This window comes from Mercenaria mercenaria, chromosome 4 (assembly GCF_021730395.1).
Source record: "Mercenaria mercenaria strain notata chromosome 4, MADL_Memer_1, whole genome shotgun sequence".
NCBI lineage: Eukaryota > Metazoa > Mollusca > Bivalvia > Venerida > Veneridae > Mercenaria > Mercenaria mercenaria.
In genome coordinates this window covers 50,208,189-50,229,954 of record NC_069364.1, presented here as the reverse complement: position 1 = coordinate 50,229,954, position 21,766 = coordinate 50,208,189, and the positions used below count along the sequence as shown (strand labels likewise).

The 21,766-nt window shown below is 34.2% G+C and overlaps 1 protein-coding gene across 1 annotated transcript in view; it reads right to left on the bottom strand.

Moving 5' to 3' along the window:
- The window catches only part of LOC123551645 (uncharacterized), a 36,269-nt gene extending 18,362 nt beyond the window's left edge, over positions 1–17,907 (bottom strand). Inside the window, exons 1-2 of the mRNA XM_053541125.1 lie at positions 17,731–17,907; positions 1,014–1,107 (exon numbers count right to left, since the gene is read on the bottom strand). Of these exons, the coding sequence (XP_053397100.1) occupies positions 1,014–1,104 (91 nt within the window). The 5' untranslated portion in view covers positions 1,105–1,107; positions 17,731–17,907. The remainder of the gene's footprint in view (positions 1–1,013; positions 1,108–17,730) is intronic.
- Between the last annotated feature and the right edge of the window lie 3,859 nt (positions 17,908–21,766).

Below are 21,766 nucleotides of genomic sequence, written 5' to 3'. Positions count from 1 at the left end.
ATCATCTTACTGTGGTACACATTCATGCCAAGTTATTTGAAAATCCATCCATTGATGACAAAGATATGGACCGGACACGAAAATTGCGGACAGACTGACAGACCGACGGACCGACAGACGGTTCAAAAACTATATGCCTCCCTTCGGGGGCATAAAAAAACTCAGGTGCACATATTCACATGCTGAATAATATTCCTACATGGTTTCACGACCCTAGGTAAAATATTATTTAAGATATATGCAACACAAACTTTTAAGGAGTTTATGCCTATTAATCACTAAGTCAAGGACCGTAACTCTGGTTTGGTTGTGTAAAATCCCAAAAAGAACACAGGTGCAAAACTTTACATGCTACATAAGAATCCACTAATGTTTTATGACTCTAAGTCAAATACTTTTTAAGATACATGCGACACAAACTTAGGCCCTTTTTATGTGTATTTTTCACTTAAAGTCAAGGGCCATAACTGGTCTGGCTGTGTGAGATCCAAATTAAAACATCAGATGCACAACCTCACATGCTGAATAACAATCCTATCAGATTTGATGACTCTGGGTCAAAGACTTTTTGAGATATGCACAACACAAATTCAGACAGACAGGCAGGGGCAACTCTTAGAGCCCTCACAAAACTTTTGGGGAGCACAAAAAGGTCAATTCAAAAATAATGTCTTCAAATCAGCTTGAAATGTGCAGATATCTTTTATCATAGGCAAATATCTCAAACACAGGAATAATAACCTTATTTATAACCGAGAGAAAATTCATTAAACTATATTGCAGAAAGGTTTCTTTTTGCAAAACTGTCATTAAAATTGTAATTTTGCCACAGACTTCCATTATGAAAAATTATGTGAGGTCCAAATTTTGTTTATCAGTCTAGCAAAAGTTCAAGCACAGTTCCCTATCTTTTTTCTCTGAAGCTTTGAAAAAAAAAAATCAGGATTTAATCAAAATTCTACATTGTAAGAAAGGACTGATCTGAACATGCAGAACTACCTTAAGTCACTTACTTAGTGCTTTTCTTTCAGCTTTGTTTGGCTTGGCTGCCATAGCAACCACTGCAAACACCAACACAAGTGCTAAAACGTATGTAATCTTCATCCTCTGAAATAAAAAAAAAAAAATCATATGAGAAATAGTAAATATGCAGGTAAAGGTTCTTGAAGTCATTCCCTTTTTATAAATTTCCCTTTTCACTTGTGGTAAATTATTTTTTTACTTTGCACCACATTTTTTTGTGTGTGTGTGTGTGTTCGGGTTTAACGTCTTTTTCAACAATTTTTCAGTCTTATAAACGACGGTGTCTACTTGTAGCAGTGAGCACAATGCCCAACTTTATAGTGCTGCCTCACTGTAATATCACGCCGTAGACACATGGCATAATACCCCACCCAGTCACATTATACTGACACCGGGCTGACCAGTCCTAGCACTATCCTCTTAATGCTGAGCGCCAAGCGAGGAAGCTACTAGTACCATTTTTTGGTCTTTGGTATGACGCGGCCGGGGATCGAACCCACGACCTCCCGCACTCGGAGCGGACGCTCTACCACTAGGCTACCGAGGCGGTCACCACATTTTTGAAACCTTCAATCCAATCAGTTATATCATCACCACTAGTAAACAGAAGTATACACTGTTAGTGACTATTGTACCAAATAAATGTCATGCAATACAGCTTACAATACTGTAATAGTCAGCTCCCTGCCCCGGTTTGGGGGGGGGGGGGGGGGAGAGACATAGCAGAACCGTATCCCCCATAAAATTAGAGGTCATCTTCTGACCACAGACAATCATCCCATTAAATCTGATTACTGTAGGCCAAAAATTCTTAAACAGAAACCATTTCCAGTGACCCTGACCATTGACCTACTGAACCCAAAGCAATATATGGATCATCTACTCACCACAGACAATCACCTGACAGTAGGCAAAGGTGTTCTTTAACCCTTACCCTGCTAAATTTCTATAATGAACTTGTCTACATTTTAATTTGGACAGTACCATTAACTTTTAAAAGGGGTGCACACCAAAAAGTAACTGACTGAATGGCGAAGTGCAGATCATGATCAGACTGCTTGGATGTGCAGTCTGGTCAAGATCTGCACTGGTTCCAAAGGCAGAATCAATCCTTATTAGCATGATAAGGGTCAGTTATTGTGCAGAAACCATTTTCAGTCTCAAGGTCATTGTGACCTTGATCTTTGACCAACTGACCCCAAAACCTATAAGGGTCATCTGCTGACCACAGGCAATCATACTATGTGGTTTGAAGCTAAGGCCTGGGCATTCTTTAGTAACTGAGCAGAAACCATTTCCAGTCCCAAGCTCACTGTGCCCTTTACTGTCTGTCCCACAAGGTAACCATGCCAGATATTGCTATATTCTAAATGAATATTAAACAGACAGATGTTTATTTCTGTTGACAGCTGCACATCCACACATGTACCTTTTTCTTGTAAAATACAATGACTCACATGACTTACTAAGTCAAGATAAACCCTGGAAATCTTGACAAACTTTAGTCATATTTAAAGAGAAGCATTTTTTTTTGTATTTTTATCTTTTGTTGCTTAATTTCTACAAGAGTATACTGTATAATAAGCATTTACGAAGATAGACAACTTATAAATAGTAACATACAAAGTAACACTGACATACTGACCTATTTGTTTTACACATACAAATTATTTACTTACTTCCAAATTTTCTGTATATCTCTACTTTTTCTTTTCACAACAACAAAAATTTCTGACCAAGTATCACAAGATTAAACTCCCTATAATCCCAGAGAGAAATCATACAAAGACTATCCTACATTCTCAGTTCCCATGTTAGTGATGTTCTGATCAATAACACTGGCACTAAAATCATGAGAGTACAAACATGCTACAGGCTGTGCTTATCAGCATGTCAGGAATGCTGCAATAAACCTCTTCTCAATATTGGGGGAAAGGTATGACTGATAAAAATGACTGTTTTGAAATTATAATGATTTTTCATATTCAATGTAACAGATTTTCATATTTAAGACCAATTTTATATATCAGAAAGTTTATAATGCTCTGCACAGCACAGGTTTTTCATGTAAAATATATTGCCCTGTATTGCATGTAAAATTTAACATAGCAGTTTTATTATTAATTACTCTTATCTTGAACTGTATTAATTCTGTAAGTATTTATAAAATAAAATATATCAAATCCCTCAACTGTGCATACAATAAGCTAGAGTTTGAAATCCATTCAAAATGCTGCATAAGAACATTAACTTATTTATTTTTAGCGCCAAAGCAACCATAAGTTTAAATGTAGCAAGAAACTGGCATATCTGTCAGTCTCATAAAACAAGAGGGCCATGAAGGCCCTGTATCGCTCACCTGACCTATTGACCTAAAGATCATCAAGATAGTTTCATTAAGATATGGTCATAAATGTGGCCTCTAAAGTGTTAACTAGCTTTTCCTTTGATTTGACCTGGTGACCTAGTTTTTGAACCCATATGACCCAGATTCAAACTTGACCTAAAGATCATCAAGATTAACAGTCTAAGTTTCATGAGTGAGTGAGTGAGTTGGGTTTTACAGCGAATCGACACATGAAGATACAGTCATAAATGTGGCCTCTAGAGTGTTAACAAGCTTTTCCTTTGATTTGACCCAGTGACCTAGTTTTTGACCCCACCTGACCCAGATTTGAACATGACCTATAGATCATCATGATTAACATTCTGACCAAGTTTCATCAAGATATGATCATAAATGTGGCCTCTAGAGTATTAACTAGCTTTTCCTTTGATTTGACCTAGTGACCTAGTTTTTGACCCTACATGACCCAGATTCAAACTGGCCAAAGAGGCCCCACTAACAAGTTATAAATTTATTTTAAAGAGAAAAATGGATCTAAATATGTCTATTATCAGTGGCAAAAATGAAGAGAATAATCTGCCTTGCACATATCTGCAACATGATGCTATGTCGAGACATCATGAAAATTTTGTACGACCAGAAACCAATTAGTCTAATAGGACATAATAAGGATGCATTATCATACATCACTGAGTCATTCCCTAAAGAACAACATATCACTACCAAGGGAGAATTCTGGGCGATGCCTACCATTTTCTAATCTTGGCATAGCAGCAGTAATATTTCATTATGAAATGCCAAAAAACACTTATCTCTGAGAATATAGGAGGACAGCTTAATTTGTGCACAACATTCTACTGTTAAATTATCCAGCGAGAAATGTGAAAGATCAATTACCATGCTTTCTATCCAATTACAGCTTCCGTATTTTAATCATTTCATATCCTGTGACTTGAAAATTTGATCAAAATCGCTCAACGTCATACTAGACTCAAAATTTATATATTCATTCTCAGTGTTTCAAAATAATTTAGCATTTAATTGTCAAATTGCTTACACTGCTTTAAACCCTGAAAAGTTTTATCCTTTTATGGGTAGGGTAAATTAACTGCTTTTATGGGTAGGTTAAAATTACTATCTACACAATGTCATGTACAGGCCATAAATGGCTTAATGTCCAGTGAAGAAGATAAAGATCACAAGATTGCCGATAGTAAAAGTTTACAACCCAGGTGTAAGATGTCAAGTTCAAAACATCCCATGCTGCAGGCAATGTCACAGTGCACTTAGTAAGCTGTAGCAGGTTTTCAATGATTTTTCTTCCAGATCCCCATTTTTCATAATGCTCTACCATTAGCTGTATGCATGTTCCAGTATAGGGCTTTGGCCTGACTCTTTTTTTCCACATTTTTTTTTTTTCAAAAATAGCCTGGTTCATGGTTTCTTAAATTTGCAGTTTCGTTAAATGTGAAAAGATATTTTCACTGAACTTTGCTGGCCGACAAGTTCTTTTGATATGCCTTACCATTTTCCTGTACATGATCTCAGAACCATGCCATGATATTCAGGTAAATGTAACAAATATCAGGAATGAATTTATTTTGAATCATGAACATCACAGGATTAACATGGTCTAATTAACACAATTTATGCAAAGTATTGCTTTAAAACATACAAATTTAATGGTTATTTCAAAAACAATTTGCTAACAACTAAAATATCAAACATTAAAGATGGCCACGCACAAAATATTTTGAATCAGTCATGCTAACGAAATTTTTGTTTGCAAAAACACCTACTGTGTGTAAAAACACTGACTGTGTGTGTATCAACGATAGATTCAACGCGATAATATTTAACTCAATTTTTTTTTTTTAGGATAAAAAAATGGCATAAACTAGCGAAAACAGCTGAAAATACTGGCAAAGATTAACAAGTGCCAGGTCAATATTTACCAACTATACATCCTGCTTATAAATGACAACCAACATAATATAGTAAGTTTTATTTTTTGTGTGTTTTACAAATTAAAATCATTGTTCTAGAATTCGATGATTTTAAAAATCTACGAATATAGCAGAAAAAAATTCTGTGACTAAATGTCCCAGAACAGTATATCAATCAGGTACACTAGATGCCTTTTATTGTCTGTGAATATTGCAACACTGAAATCAATCTGGACAACTTAAAATTGTTTATAAAAAGTAAAAGATGGAATGTTCAATCAAAGAGATACACATCTGCAAAGATCATCTGCAACTTGAAAAATCAATTTCGGAATTGCTTAGCCAGAAAAAATCCAAACAGATTAAATTGATCTGCAACATGCTAGCATTACTGGAGATGCAAGTGCATCAGACTTTAGAAAATATGCACTCTATTACTTCTTTCATAGCCAGCTCTTTTCTTCAATGAAACTGAGAATCTAAGTGTAAATTGTATCTGCAAACACAGTGCCTTTGATCGGGAATGAAGAACATAGTGCTTTTTAGCGGAAGGTAAAACAAAGAGCCGATAAGGGGGAAGTTTGTTTGTTTGTTTTGGGTTTAACGCCGTTTTTCAACAGTATTTCAGTTTTGTAACGGCGGGCAGCTAACCTAACCAGTGTTCCTGGATTCTGTACAAACCTGTTCTCCACAAGTAACTGCCAACTTCCCCACATGAATCAGAGGTAGAGAACGAATGAATGCAGGCACAATGTCTTTTATCAAATTGTCAAAGAGAACATAATTATGCCCCGCCTGGGGATCAAACTCACGACCCCGCAATCCGTAGATCTGCGCTGTCCCTATTGAGCTAAGTGGGAGTGTCATAGGGGAAGAGACAGCATACAGACTGTAATGGGGGAGAGAGAATATAATGCCATTAATGGATAAGAAAAATTATAGTCTGTAAGTGGAAGAGAGAATATTAAGTGCCTTTAATGAATAAGAGAGAACCTACTGCCTCTGCCAGGGAAGTGAGAATAAGTATAGTGTCTGTAAGGGGAAAGCGAGTACAGTGCCAGTGAGTGGTAAGAGACAGCATACAGACTGTAATAGGGAAGAAAGAATATAATGCTTTAATGAACAAGATAGAACATAGTGTGGTAAGTGGCAAAGAGAATGTAATGCATTTAACAAATAAGAGAGAACATACTGCCTCTGAAAGGGAAGAGAGAATAAGTATAGTGTCTGTAAGGGGAAAGACCACACAGTGCAGAACAAAGTACCTTAAGTAAGAGGAGAGAACATACTGCCAGTAAGGATGAACAGAAAAAATTCTGTCTGTAAGTGGATAGAAAAACATAATGCCTTTAATGAATAAGAGCCAGCATTGTCTGTTAATGGAAGAGATTATATAGTGCCTTCAATAAGAGAGGTACAGCCGGTAAAGGGGGGAAAGAGAACATACTTATTTCTCCATATACATGTATACTTAAAGCAAATACATTTTTGCAGTATTAGGTGAACCATTTCTGTTCCTGTCATCCAGGAATTAACTTGCATATATTTTAAATTTGACCACAACATTATAGGCAAGTACAAAATGTTCTTTTCTTCCTTTTTCATTAATTCAAAATTCAGTGCATATTTTCAGACTGATAACACAATGTTCATTTCTTTACTAATCATATGTAAATTAACTTTATAGAATTTCCAGTAATTGGTGATGTTTGGAAAAGATATACCTAAAATTGAAAGTCTGTTCCACCAAGAATTTTAATGAAGCAGAAGATATGCTCATTACCATCATTTAATAAGAAACTGGCAATAATCTGTTTACATATCCTATTTCCTGCCAAATAACCATGAAATGCAATAAAATACACAGAATGCAATCATAAATCTAATTTGCATTCTGTTATTTACTTTACAATTGAAAGAATTTCTAAAGCTAAAATGAAAAGACAGGCTGAAAACTAATCCATTTACAGGTGATATCCTGTCTTCCTAATATAATGTCAAGACATAAATTTTCACAATAAATTCAACCTTATTTTTTATTCAGCACTAATTTATCTAAGTGTTTTCTAATCACTGAGCTAACACCTTACTGCTTTCAATCCACTGAGCTAACACCTTACTGTAGTACTAATGTATCTAACTTTGCTTTCTATCCACAGAGCTAACACCTTACAGTAGTACTAATGTATCTTACTGCTTTCTATCCACTGAGCTAACACCTTACAGTAGTACTAATGTATCTAACTTTGCTTTCTATTCACTGAGCTAACACCTTACAGTAGTACTAATGTACCTTACTGCTTTCAATCCACTGAGCTAACACCTTACAGTAGTACTACTGTATCTTACTGCTTTCTATCCACTGAGCTAACACCTTACAGTAGTACTAATGTATCTTGCTGCTTTCTATCCACAGAGCTAACACCTTACAGTAGTACTAATGTATCTTACTGCTTTCTATCCACTGAGCTAACATCTTACAGTAGTACTAATGTATCTTACTGCTTTCTATCCACTGAGCTAACATCTTACTGCTTTCAATCCACTGAGCTAACACCTTACAGTAGTACTAATGTATCTAACTTTGCTTTCTATCCACAGAGCTAACACCTTACAGTAGTACTAATGTATCTAACTTTGCTTTCTATCCACTGAGCTAACACCTTACAGTAGTACTACTGTATCTTACTGCTTTCTATCCACTGAGCTAACACCTTACAGTAGTACTAATGTATCTTGCTGCTTTCTATCCACAGAGCTAACACCTTACAGTAGTACTAATGTATCTTACTGCTTTCTATCCACTGAGCTAACATCTTACAGTAGTACTAACGTATCTTACTGCTTTCAATCCACTGAGTTAACATCTTACAGTAGTACTAATGTATCTAACTTTGCTTTCTATCCACTGAGCTAACACCTTACAGTAGTACTAATGTATCTTACTGCTTTCTATCCACTGAGCTAACATCTTACAGTAGTACTAATGTATCTTACTGCTTTCAATCCACTGAGCTAACACCTTACAGTAGTACTAATGTATCTAACTTTGCTTTCTATCCACAGAGCTAACACCTTACAGTAGTACTAATGTATCTAACTTTGCTTTCTATCCACTGAGCTAACACCTTACAGTATTACTAATGTATCTTACTGCTTTCTATCCACTGAGCTAACACCTTACAGTAGTACTAATGTATCTAACTTTGCTTTCTATCCACTGAGCTAACACCTTACATTACTACTAAAGTATCTAACTTTGCTTTCAATCCACTGAGTTAACATCTTACAGTAGTACTAATGTATCTAACTTTGCTTTCTATCCACTGAGCTAACACCTTACAGTATTACTAATGTATCTTACTGCTTTCTATCCACTGAGCTAACATCTTACAGTAGTACTAATGTATCTTACTGCTTTCAATCCACTGAGTTAACATCTTACAGTAGTACTAATGTATCTAACTTTGCTTTCTATCCACTGAGCTAACACCTTACAGTATTACTAATGTATCTTACTGCTTTCTATCCACTGAGCTAACACCTTACAGTAGTACTAATGCATCTAACTTTGCTTTCTATCCACTGAGCTAACACCTTACATTACTACTAAAGTATCTAACTTTGCTTTCAATCCACTGAGTTAACATCTTACAGTAGTACTAATGTATCTAACTTTGCTTTCTATCCACTGAGCTAACACCTTACAGTAGTACTAATGTATCTAACTTTGCTTTCTATTCACTGAGCTAACACCTTACAGTAGTACTAATGTATCTTACTGCTTTCTATCCACTGAGCTAACACCTTACAGTAGTACTAATGTATCTTACTGCTTTCTATCCACTGAGCTAACACCTTACAGTAGTACTAATGTATCTAACTTTGCTTTCTATTCACTGAGCTAACACCTTACAGTAGTACTAATGTATCTTACTGCTTTCTATCCACTGAGCTAACACCTTACAGTAGTACTAATGTATCTTACTGCTTTCTATCCACTGAGCTAACACCTTACAGTAGTACTTATGTATCTAACTTTGCTTTCTATTCACTGAGCTAACACCTTACAGTAGTACTAATGTATCTAACTTTGCTTTCTATCCACTGAGCTAACACCTTACAGTAGTACTAATGTATCTAACTTTGCTTTCTATTCACTGAGCTAACACCTTACAGTAGTACTAATAGTACTAATGTATCTTACTGCTTTCTATCCACTGAGCTAACACCTTACACTGTACTAATGTATCTAACTTTGCTTTCTATCCACTGAGCTAACACCTTACACTAGTACTAATTTATCTAACTTTGCTTTCTATCCACTGAGCTAACACCTTACAGTAGTACTAATGTATCTAACTTTGCTTTCTATCCACTGAGCTAACACCTTACAGTAGTACTACTGTATCTTACTGCTTTCTATCCACTGAGCTAACACCTTACAGTAGTACTAATGTATCTTGCTGCTTTCTGTCCACTGAGCTAACACCTTACAGTAGTACTAATGTATCTTGCTGCTTTCTATCCACAGAGCTAACACCTTACAGTAGTACTAATGTATCTAACTTTGCTTTCTATCCACTCAGCTAACACCTTACAGTAGTACTAATGTATCTAACTGCTTCCTATCCACTGAGCTAACCCCTTATATTAGTACTAATGTATCTAACTGTTTTCTATCCACTCAGCTAACACTTTACATTACTATGAATGTATCTCACTGCTTTCTATCCACTGAGCTAACACTTTACATTACTATGAATGTATCTGACTGCTTTCTATCCACTGAGCTAACCCCTTACATCACTACTAGTGCACCTAACTGCTACCCACAGAGCTAACCCTTTGTTTTTACATGTACTTGCTTTTTACCTACTCACCCACCTCCTCACATTGGTATTAATGTATCTAGCCTTGCTTTCAGCCAATTGAGTTAACCCCTTATATTAGTACTAATGTCTCCTGGCCAGGAAATGTGCATGCTTGATTTATTTTTTTTTTCTTCCTGGTTAATTTTCTCATATCTATTTTCCTGTCTTTAGATCTTTTTTATGAGAAACACAAAAGACAAAATTTATAAACAAAATCTTCTATTGTGGTTACCATAAATGTGCATCAAAAGAAATAGTCTCTTGTTAATCTACCAGTTACAGGATATCATATGAACATTTTCTTTCATATATATATTAGGTAATAAAATCTCATTGTAAAACAAATACTTAAGCTATGCCAGAGACATGAAACCATTTTTTACTATTCATCTGCACAGTATTTGCCACTTTTATCTTAAACTCTAATGAGATTGAACAAAAGTGAAAAGAATCCCTAAACACCTTCATCTGTAATAAAAGCAGCTTCCCTACATGAAACAGCGGTGTAGGATCCTTGATTATAGTCACCAAGTACTGTATTAATGGGAATATGTCGTTGCTGTTAAAGTTTCTGGATTAAAAAAAAAAAAAAAATGCAGTAAAATTTATTATTACTTTTATTTTTTACATTTTTTGAGACAGGTAGGACACGTTTATAGAAACCATTGGCTTTCAGAATCTGATTTGAGATTTTGTTACTAAATATCTGCTTTAAAAAACTTACCAACAAGTGGCTAAGCTGAAAAAGGGGCACACCAAGAAATGATTAAATTCCAGGTTGTCAGACACTACATGTACTTTTTACGGTTTGATTACTGACAAGTTTTAACTAAAACTGCTCAACATCTACTTGCAGTGACTGGGAAACAGCTAAGAGCTCATCAATTACGTCAAATAACTGTGCCGCCAAAGAGAGCAAAAACATTGATTTTCAAATGATCTATGTGTCTCAGACACCGAAATAGCATTTTGTGTCATTATTTTCAAGCATACCACTTCTAAGTATGATGTATTACTCAATTTTCCGGAGTGACTTATTACACAAATCATAACGCAAAATCAGAAATTTCTGAATAAGTACAAAATTGTATCTATATATGAGACACACCATGAGAAAACCAACATAGTGGCTTTGCGACAAGCATGGATCCAGACCAGCTTTCAAAGCCTATTGCACCTATTGCACTTAGACAAACCATTAGCGAACAGCATGGATCCTGACCAGACTGCGCAGATGTGCAGTCTGGTCTGGATCCATGCTGGTCGCAAAGCCACTATGTTGGTTTTCTCATGGCGTGGCTCATATTATGATTGTGTGTTTCTGTTCTGTGAACATTATCCATCATGGTTACAATAAAGGTCTGGAGCTTTCTGTTCATGGTATCACAGAGTAGACATCATCCATCAACACAAAGTGAAAACATTCAATTTTGCTAGCACAAAACTTCATGAATTTGCTTAAAGGGCTATATATCTTGTAGCAATCTGACTATAGTACTTGATCTTCTAAACGAAGATCTGAGAACGACCCATTCACATTCGTCTTCTGTATATTTTGGATTTCCAGTATTGCTATTTTTATTTTAACCAATCAGACGACTTGTTCGAATGTCAAAGAGTAAGAAAAATGTGCAGTCATTCCAGGGTTCGAACCCGGAACCCCTCGCTTACAAAGCAAGTGGCCTACCGACTGAGCTAACCGGCTATCTGATACATTACGACATAAGAATTGTAAATATCAAAAGTCAAGGCTACAGGTAGACTTGCAAGATGTGGTAAGTTAGGCTCTGATTGGCTAGCGAAAGGGTCGCCAGAACGAGGCAATGAATAGGTCGTTCTCAGATCCTATGCGTAGCGTAATAGGAGATGTACTTTAGTCAGATTGTATCTTGTAGCAACTTCAAATTACATGTAATAGGAATTTTACTTTTTTGGGATTTAGTTCTGTGGCTTAAATGAACATCATTCTGAAAGTTTCCTTCTAACAGAGAGATTTTTCTGAAAATTTGTTCATTGTTGACTTAAAAGAATGAATTAAAAAAAAATAAAAAGTGACAAGTACATGTCACAGCATTCATTTTCAATTTATTGCATGCTCTATTTTTTACAAATGCAAAACTGTCAAAATATGCAAACCTAGTCTTAGTTTTAATAATCTCATCTTAAAACCGTGTTTTATCTTTCTATAAGGTGCAGACAGCCTTTATCTAAATACTAATGCAGATTTGATATGATTATGTCAGACAGTCCAAAGTGCTAAGAAAAAATACCTTTGGTTAGAATTGTAGCTAAAATTGAAAAAAAAAAAAAGAAAAAAAGAAAAAAAAGAACTGATTTTCTACCTTCATAACTTGATAAAAACTACTAAATCTTACAGTTTGATCTATTTAAAAAAAAAAAAAACGCTTCCAGACATGACGTGGCTGTAAAATGAACATGAAATCCACAAGAACTAGTCCCCAATGAAAGAAGAATAATTTTACAGTATTAGAGGGAATAAAATTTAATTCCTCGAGACAGAAAGTAGAGGAGATGTCAAGGATGAGCGTATGAATTACTGTTCTCTATGTCTAAATTTTACTGAATATTCAGTACATAATCTTCTTAAGTATGTATGATGTATTGCTACTCTTGCAATCATGTGAATATTACTCTTTGGCAAGGAGTTCTGACCTTGACCTTTGGCCAGTGCAACTGAAGCATATGTTCTGCAAATGACCTTGACTTTGACTTCTAAAATCAGCACAAGGGCTTCAGTCAATTCATAAAGGGAGATAATTTACATATTTGAAAGCTCACCTTAGGACAAAATATATCAAGCTATTTCATACTCTGGAAAACGGAACAAAATAAATTTCAGTCAAAAATACGGTATAGTTAGAGGGTATATACACTGATATCGGCTATATGAAACCATTTGTACTGTCACAGATATGACCAATCTTCTTTTGACCGATGTCAAAATATTATCAGAAAATCTTTTTGTTTGTTCAGTTTTCTATCCTCAAGCTAAACAAAACTTGATGTAATCTGCAGATAACATTATCTCCACTGGTGACTTAGTGTTGATACATCAACAGAGGATTTTTCTACATCACCTGATGAAAATGAGCAAGGACCTCTGGATGTCTCCCCTTTTAAAGGCACATAATGCCTTTGATCAAGATGTGGCTGCCACATTTTCCATTATGAACATAAAATACATTGACTTCTTGTTAAATCATATTTCTGATAATTACTTTCCTTAACATTTGTCAAAGGTTTGAATACTGCTAAATATACTAGAATGTTCTATTGAATTATTGTTTTTTATTACCTCCCTGTATGTCTCTAACTATGACAGTTCATGACATTGTGCAATATTAAAAGTAGTGCTTTTCTAACAATGTAAGTATGCAAAATACCTATTTCAGGGATATAAACTAGCTATTTTTATTTCAGGGCCCAGACTGTCAAAAATAAATGTTTAACATTAAGTATATAGGCATTTTCTCTAACAATTTAGGGACCAAGCCCAAAGTCTAGGGACCATGGGCTACTGGGCCCCTGCTAATTTATATCCCTGAATTTGGAAAGCTGTTTCATCTATTTTTAAGATAAAAATTTAAAGCATTATGGGCCTTTAAAGAAAATTCTTAAGCTTCTGTATAAGTGGCCTTCAATACAGTTCAAAGAATTTTGAAGTAATTACCTTAAAACTCTTGGCATTTACTTCAAAATACAATATTTAAAAAAAAAAGTGTAACACACTATGATATTTTTGATGTGATGGTAAAAGATTCAAACTTTCTGAGCATATTTTCTGTCTTTTATATATACATAAGAATTTCTCACCACAAAATTAATGACCAATCAGTGTGATTTCTGTTTTACCCTGAACTCATTATAGCAGCACAGGCCAATTTTCTCTCTGATTAATGTCTTTCCTATACAGATTATGGTTAAAATGATGTGTTCCTGTCACTTGTATTAGATTTCATGTTATTTTCAGAAGTTCTTCATTACTGGTATAAAAACGAGGCAAATTGCAGTATATTCTGATGGCAAAAAACATCCACAAAAGTAAGTTGAGTGTCACATGTCCTTTACATGACTCACTGAATCAGATATTTTAAAATATTAGTAAAGAAATATGAAAAAAAAAGTTTTAGAATTGGTCATGAAATGACTCAAAAGCAAGTCCCTTAAAATGACATGTTACTTAAGTTGTTGACAAGTAGTGTTAGTACTTGACCTCTGCCTCAACTTGTGAACCTTGCAATAACATTAATTGACCATAATGAGACATTTTGCTATATTTACAAACCTTCAAAAGTAAACAGGTTGCCGTAGGTTCAATGTTTATAACCTTACAAATTAACCCTTATCATGCTGAACATGACTGATTCTGCCTTTGCGACCAGTGCAGATCATGATCAGCCTGCACATCTGTGTAGTCTGATCATGATCTGCACTGTTCACCATTCAATCAGTATCTTTTTGGTATGCACCCATTTTGACAGTTAATGGCACTGTCCAAATTGACAGATGGACTAGTTCATTAATTTAGCAGGATAAGTTATTGTAAAATCTCTATTGGATCTTATTTTAAACACAGATCTGCTACAAAACCTCTTCAGTTACCTGCAGGGACAGAATGCAGCAGCACGTCTTTTAAAAGAAGTCTTAATGTCACCAAGACCCTTAAGATATGTCATACTTGAATGAACTATTTTATTGAATGTTCAAATGCACCTTTTATATGATCTGAGATACAGTATCGCATATACACATATATATGTGTACTTTAAAGTCTAAGTCTAGGTTTGTTGTCTTGAAGCCAAGCTTGTCTTTGGCAATAAATGACTAGACAGTCTGGTGAAAAGTGTAAATTCTAAACCAAAGCCCGATCAGAGACGTGACACGGTACTAGACTTAAGTCTCTATATTTATCGAAGTGTAAAAAGAAAAACTGTAAGATTTCTCAGAACTTAGTGCCAAGTGCTTACCCTTTGTCTCTAGAAATCGATAACATAAACACTCCGGCAAACTGTAATTATTTTTTGTAGAGTAAATCAATAAGCCTTCATTCACTATGGGACTGCAGACTTGTATATGGTTACACCCAGTTTGTTGGCACAATATCATAATAACTATTGATTATAGACTCCGGCTTTTCATCACAAGGGAAAATTATTACTTATTTGGGAGATAATCCGAAAAGCTGTATCAAATATTTACAAATATGATAAGAGTACAAATTAAGACCAAATGTAAATAAGACCATTAGAGCAAGATTGCTTTGCTACGGATAATGTTATGGAGGTTGCCCAAAGTGCACTGTTATTTCATATAACCATTGCCCATGTACTGTCCTAATACTGAAGACAATATTCTTTAAAAAAAAACTTCCGTGCTGCACAGCGATAATTTTTTTTTGCAGTTCTCAAAAAGTAATGAAATGACTGAAAAGCCCGTCTTTACATGAAATTGCATTTACTAATAATACTTTTTTAAGTTCAGTGGATTATTGAACTGTAACTGATGTATATCAGTAATTCCTACTTCACTCCTGAACATCAGATCTTACGAAGACTATGTTGTGTTTGAAAATATTGCATCTGGTGTTCATACTGTTAAAGACATTTTTACCTTTACACAAACAGATACCCGCTACATGTTTACACTTTAAATTAAATCACATGTAAGAAATCAGTTTGAATTTACATTGCACATTACTTTCTTTAATACCTTAAAATTAATGTATTTTGTTAAAATGAAGAATAAGAGGACACAATTATCTGAGACATATTTTTAACACAGAGCAATTTTCTTCTTGGAATCCTGTAGGGGATATGGCAAGGAAACTAATAACACACAAGGTGAGGCTTTATCTCGTCAAAAACTGTTTTGCAGTTTAATTGCTTTTTTCCAAAAAAAAAACTGACGCAACTCGGCTTGAATTCGGAACATCGGTTGAAAACTTTTATTGGAAAGCTTTAATCGAGAAAATGGAATTGAATCTGAATTCTCAATGAATCTGATAAAATTCTAAAGTGAAATTCTCCGCAAAAACTCATTCAATAAATCGCTGTTAATTTCTGCAAGATTTTAGTTATTGAGTGTTGAAAACTTTTGTGCAGATGCACGGAAAGAAATAAAATCTCGCAAATTTATATGCTGATGACACCCCAAGATATTTTTTCTTTTCAGCCAGATCTGTTTCAAAGATCTTAAAGGCTTATAATGCCTTTGTTTAAAATGTGGCTGCCACATTTTTTGTTATGAACATAAAATACACTAATTTCTTGTTAAATCCTGTTTTTGATAATAACTTTCATTAACATTTGTCAAAGGTTTGAACACTGCTGAATATACTAGAATGTTTTATTGAATCTGTTGTTTTTATTACCTCCCCTTTTTTGCTCTAACTATAACAATTTGTGTGCAATATTAGAAGTAGTGCTTTTCTAACCATGTTATAAAGTACGCATAACATCTATTTGAAAAGCTGTTTCATCTGTTTGTAAGATAATTTTTTAAGCATATATGCATTTAGCCTTTAAGTTTAGTTCAGCCAAATATAAATGGTCAATATTGAGAAAAATAACTGTGATATGTACCAACTGTATAGAAAGCAATATTTATATAAAACCTCATTATTTATTGATCACACTACTGTCAAAGAATTCTCGTAAAATAATATATGTTGGAATGAGCTAGCTTCAAATTAATATGAAAAAAAAAGAAGAAAATATTAAGACAGAAATTTAGCGAGATAACTGAATTCGCAAGAAGGTTCATTCGCAAAATTTCAAGAAAATAAAAACCTCGCGAAAAATAGACTTTTACAGTACTTAAATAATTTTTTTTTACAAATCGTCACTCCGAATTGTATAAATTAATTCAAATCTTATGTGAAAATGAATCCGGGTATAAATCCGGGATAGCACATGACTGTATATAGCAAAATATCAAATTCTCATCTTTTTTGCTTTTTTTGTTCATCTGAATGAGCTCCTTCAATGAAATCAACAAGATGATATTAAAATATTCTTTATCAGCTGTAACTGTAAACCTCTTATTCATAATTTTAAGCAAATGTAAATCTAAATTGTATATTTAAGTTACAGTTTTTAACAGTAACATGCATGTGGAAATTTTATGAAAAAAGTATCAAAACTTTGAATCTGAATGCAAAAGGTATATCAGTACCTTCAACGTGATCTTTTAAACATGTATCAGATTTAAGAACAGTCCTTTCAAATTGTTTTAATTGGTGTTTTACAATGAAAAAAAATGCTCAAGTTTGCTATTTTAATTTCAATATTTAGGGTATATAATCACCTGTATAATACCAAATATAAACAGTTCAATAATTATAATAATTATAAAGTATTTTTAATAGCACTTAATAATGCAGATGATAATCTGATAATACATTCTTTTACAAATAAATCTACAATTTTAAATTATTCTTTAATTCTAAAGAAATTAAAGCAGATCTTTTTTTTACAAATTTAAGCCTGCGTCAATGTAAAGAAATATTTTTGTCACATACCTTTCAGTGTTAGCTGGACAAGGTACAAACTCCAAATAACTTGACTAACCCCAAGGGCTTGTTTATGTGTCCACTGCAAAGTAATAAATGACCGCTTGACCGTTACTGATATCTCATCACTATGAATGCACGTCACTATCTGTATCACCGCACTATCCTATGTAATATAATACAAGGTGATAAATGTCATTCAACAGATACCACTAAAAACCGGATTTTACTGGCTTTCTCTAGCTTTGTGAACAAAACTATTTGCATACCTTCTGTTTATTGGCTAGAATATATTATCAGATTAGACAGTCAATAGTGAAAATTTTGTATATGGTTAAAGTGGTTATCTTAAATCTGTTCGCAAACAAAAATATTATTTATCATATCTCGATAATCAAATGTTCATAACAATTATATTCAGGAATTCATCTAATATAAGGGTACATTCATTTGCACTTTAAGTATATAACTGATGTCTAATGAACAATAATTTGGATTGAAAATATTACATTTTAAAGATTTCAAAAACGTATTTCGTCTTTAAGAAAATTAATAATAAATTTAAAGTAATATGTACAATTATTTCCTGTCCGTATTTCTAGAAAGGAAAAGGCAAAGAATATCAATTTTTTGTATATAATAATATTATACAAAATGTAAAAATCAAAGTGCACATTTTTTCACTGGAACAAAACAGAGTAATTCCAACATCTACTAACACAAGCAATCAGAGGGGTTCATGCATCCACGAACCCCTTTTATCATTTTTGTATTCATGAGCATATTTCAGCACAGCATCAATGCAAAAACTAATAGCATTAAAAACCAGAGGGCCATCCTGGTCCTATGTTGTTCACCTGACCTTGAATATTCAATGTTGAATATAGATGACTCAATGAATCATGAATGGTAATATCTGTGTTAAGCATACAAAAACTTTAAGTGGGTCAACTGCCCCCATTTGAACAAATATGATGGAGTACCTTAAAATGACTCTACAAGTTAAATGGGGATCAATCAATCTGTTCACAAGAAGTAATTTAAAGGGTTTTCTATTTTTAGCTCTAATGGCCCCTTAAAGGACCAAGTGCCCCCATCTGAAAAATTAAAGGCTTTTCTAAGTTCATCTCTAGGGGACCGGGCCCCCTACCTAGAGGCTCAGCCCCGTATGGGCCCCTATTTCAATAAAATTGGGAGAGGACCTTACAAAGATAATACAGACCAGGTTAGATGAAAATCCAGCATGCTGTTCATGAAAAGTAGTTGTTGAAAAGGTTATTTTAGTTAAAGGCCTAGATTCACTACTATATAAGTTTCCCCCCCCCGCCCTACCCCAAATCCAATATACAACTCCCATCTTATCTGCTGCTTATCAGCGATTATGTAACAGTAACTGATTAGAGGGCAATTAGCACAACAGGGACCCCAACTAGACCATGAAGATGTGTGCAGTGGAGTTGAAAGAAATTAATTTTTCTTCAGTGAATGTGGAATGATATTATATAATAACTATTACTTTAATGTTATAATAGATAATAATAATAATAATAAAATAATCATAATTATTATTATTATTATCATTATTATATACAGGATGATAAAATATACAGTATTAATAATATTGAAAATAATAATGATAATAAAACACAAGTATAGTGAAAACTTCATGAGTTCTTTGTGCTGACAAACAATATTTTTCCAATTGGAAATTGATTTTCTTGTATTCATGTAAGGCCAAAAAAAAAAAAATTAGTTTCTCAGGCCACATTTTGTAAAATTTAATGAGGCAGTGCAGATTTTTTTTATATTTATTTTCTTTTTTAATAACGACATTGCCCGTTTTATATGAAATCTAATGATGTACATCCATATTTAACACACTTAAAGACATTGATGAACAAAGGAACCATTCTTGACGATTTATTCGTACGTACTCACATATTTTCCTTCTTCTGTCCTCAATTTTTTGTTGAATTTTCTCTTTTCGCGAATTTCTTCAGTTTTTCTTTGATAAAAATTTTAGATGCAGCGGGTCAAAATCGTATGCGGCAGGGCCTGAGAAACTAAACATTAATTTTTTTTGGCCTAATCAACATTATTTAAATATAAAATTATTGTGTTCCATCTATACTCAATTTTCATTTTCAGTACGTTGCCAAAAGAGACTTTTTCATGCTTTGCTTTGTAACTTTGAAATGCACATTCTGTTTTCAGTTTTAGACAAATGTTATTTACAGTATTCTGTAAGCTTTAGATGAGTGAAAGTCACATTTTTCTGAAATATCACAATTCTCCAGACAGAATTTGAAAAAATAAAAACTTGCATATTTCTTTAAGCAAGTTTCTCATTATTTCATTATTGTGGAAATAAGTTTCTGATTATTTTATTATTGTGTTTGATCATCAAATGTTTTTCTTCACATAGAAATGCCAAAAAAAAAAACAAGTATAACTTTAAAAGTTATCAATTATTCATTAATTTAAAATAAATTACATTGTTTCCACTTCTCACTAATTGATACACTTGTAAGGTAGACTGACTCTCCAATAAACAATGACCCTTGTTTATTGGAACCATACTGTGATGGTCATTAGCCCCCAACTGTGCAGGTGAAGACAGAAATCCCTTGGCCCACTGCCAAAATCTAGGCCTTAAAAGGAGCCAAGCACCCCAATTTGAAAAAAACCTGAGAGAGGACCTTACATCAGGCTAAGACTGAAGAAGATCCATCAAGTGATTCATTACACATATGAAGAAGTTGTTTAATACAGGGGCGTAGGGACGATTTGAGCATTGGGGCGGCGGAGGGGGTGGGTTTGGGAGGTGGGGTCCCCCTCCTATGAACGGGGTCCGGGGTGGCCCCGGGAAAATTTTGCATATAGCTAGAGTAAATGGTGCAATCTGGCGACTTCCTGGACTGCTCAGTATCTGTTGAACATACTCGTTTCTTTTTTCGAGTTTTCACCCCTGTTTACAGTTTACTATGTTTAAACACTATAATGGCGGCACGATGTTAGATAGGACAATGTCTTGCCAGGGTAAAACCAGTAATTAATCTAAGTAGGGGATTGAGCACAATACCCTGATTTAAAGAGGTAATCCAATCCTTGTGGCATTTTAGTCATTAAATGGCATTATAAGGGTAAAACACAGTTCCCTGTTTAGGGTTGAATGAACGGAGTTCGGGGTTCTTTTAACCAAATGATCGATTTGGAAATGCAAAATTGCGAGGCTGATTGGCCTTTTATATTTTTATGTAGAAGCTGTAATACTTGTTAATTTAATTAGATCTGTAAAATCTATGAGGACTTTTCTACATTTTATGCGTTGAATTTAATCATTATGATTGGTGCCTTTGATTTTCAAACAATATGTTTAAGTGTCAAAAATATTTAATATATTTTATGTAAAGACATCTAAAGATCTCGATTTGCGTTTGTGTTTTACCAGGAAGGTCTAATACGTATCAGTTGTTCCAGGTTTTACTCAAGATACTTTCCTTTGTCGGCAGAATTTGAGACACAACATTAATAGCAATTTTGGCAGTAAGCAGTTAAATACAATTAACTTTCATTAATTAAATTAATGTATTGCCTATAATCCGAGTCTGCGTTGCGTGAAAATACAGCGACCTTGGTCGTTGCGGATTATCGATTTTGTACAATACCATGTCACCAAGGTGATCTAGCAAGGTGTCAGCGATATGACAAGATTTTGTGTACATATCAGTTGCCGATGCACTTCATGATAAATGGAAGACCGCTGTATTTATTTTCAATTATAATTTCTAGCCTTTTCAAAAATTTACGAGTTCGGCATTTCGCCGCTCCTCGAAATATTGGGGCGGCAGGCACCGCCCCTGCCGCCCCAGCTCCTACGCCCTTGTAATAATGCTTTTTTTTTTCTATTTGTAACTCTTGCGGCCCTTGAAAGAGCCCAAGTACCCTCATTTGAATGAATTTGAGAGTTGGCCTTACAATGATTCTATACACAAAGTTTGATGAAATTCCGAGTGTATATCAAAATCCCCTCCACTGAAAAATG